This window comes from Cariama cristata, unplaced genomic scaffold, assembly GCF_000690535.1.
Source record: "Cariama cristata isolate BGI_N322 unplaced genomic scaffold, ASM69053v1 scaffold891, whole genome shotgun sequence".
Classification (NCBI taxonomy): domain Eukaryota; kingdom Metazoa; phylum Chordata; class Aves; order Cariamiformes; family Cariamidae; genus Cariama; species Cariama cristata.
In genome coordinates this window covers 41,218-44,959 of record NW_009598446.1, presented here as the reverse complement: position 1 = coordinate 44,959, position 3,742 = coordinate 41,218, and the positions used below count along the sequence as shown (strand labels likewise).

Here is a 3,742-nt window from a genome sequence, read left to right as displayed (position 1 = left end):
TCCTGGTGGTGTTCCCACCTGCTGCGACATTACCAGCTCTGGGTCCAGAATAAAAATCTCGTCCTGCGAAATTTCTGTCACAAAGTGCAAATGTTCCTGTTGGAATGATACAAGGAACAAATAATGAACCTGCAGCATCACTGGTCTCTCAGAGTACCCAGCTGGCTATAGGAAAGCTGGGTGCACATCAGGGTCTCTGAAGAGCATTCATGAGACTCTGTCTGTGTATGTAGTTAAGTGCACACATACACGCACACACTAAAACCAATGCCACCGAAGTCAGCAATAAATACTTCATCAATTTCAAGCCAAACAAGATTCCCAACCAGCAAACTTCACACTCACAGCAACACTTAAAAGGCTGCTACTCAGTGACTCTATGTCATTCAGCTGAAAACTGGAGGTCTACCCAAAAAGCAGAGGGTTACATTTTGAAATGAGGACCAACACCTACAGTCTGCCCTCTGATGACAACTGAGAGAAATTTTAATTGTTTGGGGGTACTATCCCAGACTTCCATTGCTTGTACATTCTGGTTTCATGTCTCTGTTACCAAAACTCTTTCTTAGTCCCTCTTTTTTGTTATTGACACTGAAGGCTCATTGTCCTTCAAAAACCACCAAGTGTTAGTAGGCCTGTCTACATAGATGAACAGGCAGAAAAATTCCCACCATTTGTGCACTGGGACCATCACACAGTATCGATCTTTTCCCCACAGAAACTCAGGATAAAGGAGCAGGAGGGAAAGATGACCGTTTGTACAGAGTCAAGTATTAAAGAAATGCAGAATAAGCCAGACAGAGTCACATTGCCCAGTTTAACCTCTAGGAGTATCTTCATCCTTGCTTTCCAAATGTTAAGTACAACTTCATCAAAGCATTTATATGACTGTGTGCAAAGTCCCATGGTGGCTACACACAGACACTGAACCTGGGACCTCTGAACTAAAGCCACAGCTCCTTCTGCTTGAACTAAACCACCAGCTGCTTTTGCTAGGAAACAGTCATAGGTTCATGTGGTTCAGAAACAGTTTAGACAGTTCTCAGGGGGACCAGATACAAATGACCACTGTGTGAAATCAACAGTTTGCACTTAATGCTGAGCCACTAATTGGCCTGTTCTGGCTACAAATCAGAAAAACCAAAACCTCTGTTAAATTTTCAGTGTCTTTTAGAAAATATATTCAGATTGTCAAATCTATAAGACAGGTCTGAATCCAACAGAGCCACATGCTGTTTTAGGGTTCCTTGAGAATATCTGATATAGCTCTGTTCATAATTCTCAACTTGTAACATCACTTTAATTTCCATAGCTATTCCATGTCACTTATACAGGATAAAGAATTCAGATGACTAAAAGCATCAGTGAAAACATAAACTCAAATACTCCAGTGCCACACTGATGCCCTTAGTAAGACTTGATAAAGATGACAAATGTAGTTCTGATCTGCACGTCAGACTGGATTAAACAGAAGGGCAGATGGTCAGCAGATAGAAACTTCAGTGAAATGATGTGAATTACATTAACTGAAAAATGTCCCAGAATTTTCTCTCTACTTTTCATGAGACATCAGTAGCATTTTAGACTACACAAGAGGAATGGCAGATAATTCATTTTAAGCTGCATTTGATGTAGCTTTAAAAAAAAAAAAACAAAACTATAGAAACATTAACCTAATAAAGATTTACCTGAGATCTGTCAATGCGGTAAAAACGATCAGCGGAAGTTGCTGCAAGACAGAGAAACAACAGAGTCGCAGTGAAAAAAATGGACTGAGCAGAACTGCATGGATAAGATGGGCTGAGCTAACATCACTACCATTTAAGACAAACTCTGTGTCAGTGAAGCCACAGTGAATTCACAAATACATAATCCAATTCATTCATTATGTCCATATTCCTATCCAATTAAATGGTGAATTTAAAGGTAAGGCCTAACAAAACAATATTCATTGCCATTAATAAGTTGAAATAAATATTTTAAAAATGTATAAAATGGATTTCAGGCTTATAAGAAGCATTGACTACATTAAAATATGTGACAGAAAAAGCTGCATTGTTCTGATAAGAGTATAGCAAGCATATCATGAAATTGATGGGTCTAATAGGATTAATTCCAATTTTGAATCTAAAGAACAATAACATGCTTGGGAGCTCTTTGTAAATCGAATGCATGGCCACAGATATTCACCCTGAATTACCAACACGCTCAAGGAAAATTTATGCTACTCATGGAAAAACACATAAAAATAGGGGAGATTCACTAAATGAAGCACCTAATATGAATCCTGTCACTGTCAAATAATTTATATTACTAAACCCAAAAGTATTTTATCATCTGCAATGTGCTTCATCAGATAAAATTTTTTTGTTTCTGTTTTGCATTTACTTTGGCCAGTGAAATCAGATTTGTTCATTCTGGAGTTCTGACACAAGGGCACAGTGATGTAGCATTGTGGGTTTTGGCACTGCAAGGGAATATCAAATCCCTAAAGACAAAAACTGAATGCATCTACCCACGCAGCTTTCTCCAAAAACCAAACAGATTCTCAATATGTTTTTTATCAATTTCCCTCATGAGAGACAAGGAAGAGTGATTAGAAATGGCCAAGGAAAAATCATTTTTATTTAGAACAATAAAAATTTCATTCTCCCCATGCTGAAGCTTTTGCAAAAGCAGATGCCATCCATTTCAGCTGCTAATTCCAGTGCTCTGAAGCCTGATGTAAAGCCCAGATAAGTTGTCTGCTTTGACAAAGTCTGGGTCAAACACAAGCACAGCTCTCCAGGGAGTTACACGAAGTGCAGTCTTACAGGGAAAGGGAGGTACATTTCCATCACCTAAACACTATAGTACCTAGACACTGTAGTACTTAAAGAGAAACCAGAGTGAAGAATGCAGCCTTACCAGCAGCAGCACGTTGCCACAAACAGCTGCACTGAGTCCAGGCAATGCCATGCAGTAAGTGCTGCTCATCACAGCGGAGACACTAATGAACCAAATCTCTAACCACCCTTAGAAGAATGAGTGTCCTTGGGGTGACAAAGCTACAGCAGACATTTTGATTGCTAGATGAAGTGACTGTTCTGTTTTTCAGAAGGGAAAGGAGGGCACTCAGCTCCTTTTTTGCCTGCTCAGCGTAACGAGAAGGAACGGTTACCCCTCCATAGCAATACTCTCAGAGGCACTATCCTTCACATGCGCACCAGAAGCAAGCAGCATGCTAGGCACAAGAGAAGGGAGATGCACTTACCATCTAGGAAGCACCATCTAGGAGAAAGCCTCTGAACAGAAAGTACTCTGGGGAAAGAGCTTTCCTGGTCCTGGATAGGGCAGGGAAATGACATAAAAAAATAACAAACTGTTTTTTCTCTAAAAAGGACTATTTTCTAGTCTCTGCTTTTTTCAGTTTTCTCTACAGACATTGCACACTGTGCAAAACCTACATAATCCAAACTCACTGGATTTGCTTCTCACTGACATCAGGGTTTGACCGTAATACAAAAGAGAGTAAACTGATACAGTTAGCTTCAGCCATATCCTCAGCTATCCCCTTCCCTTCAGCTCAGCAATAACAAAGAGCTTTGCATCAAAACCAGCTTTCTCAGCTGCCTACAGTCTCTCTTATTTGTGGGGACACAGGAACAGAGAGGTGAAAGAGGTCAAAGGTACACATCAATATCCAACAACAGCCATGAACTCTAATTACTATGTTTGTTTCTTGTGTGTCTGTCACGTTCCT

General features: G+C 40.0%; 1 protein-coding gene across 1 annotated transcript in view; it reads right to left on the bottom strand.

Annotated features, from left to right (window-relative positions):
- Positions 1-3,742, bottom strand: part of DGKI (diacylglycerol kinase, iota) — a gene marked incomplete at its 5' end in the record, with an annotated part of 92,990 nt that overhangs the window by 49,128 nt on the left and 40,120 nt on the right. Inside the window, 3 exon segments of the mRNA XM_009709270.1 lie at positions 1-96; positions 1,689-1,729; positions 3,254-3,323. Of these exon segments, the coding sequence (XP_009707572.1) occupies positions 1-96; positions 1,689-1,729; positions 3,254-3,323 (207 nt within the window).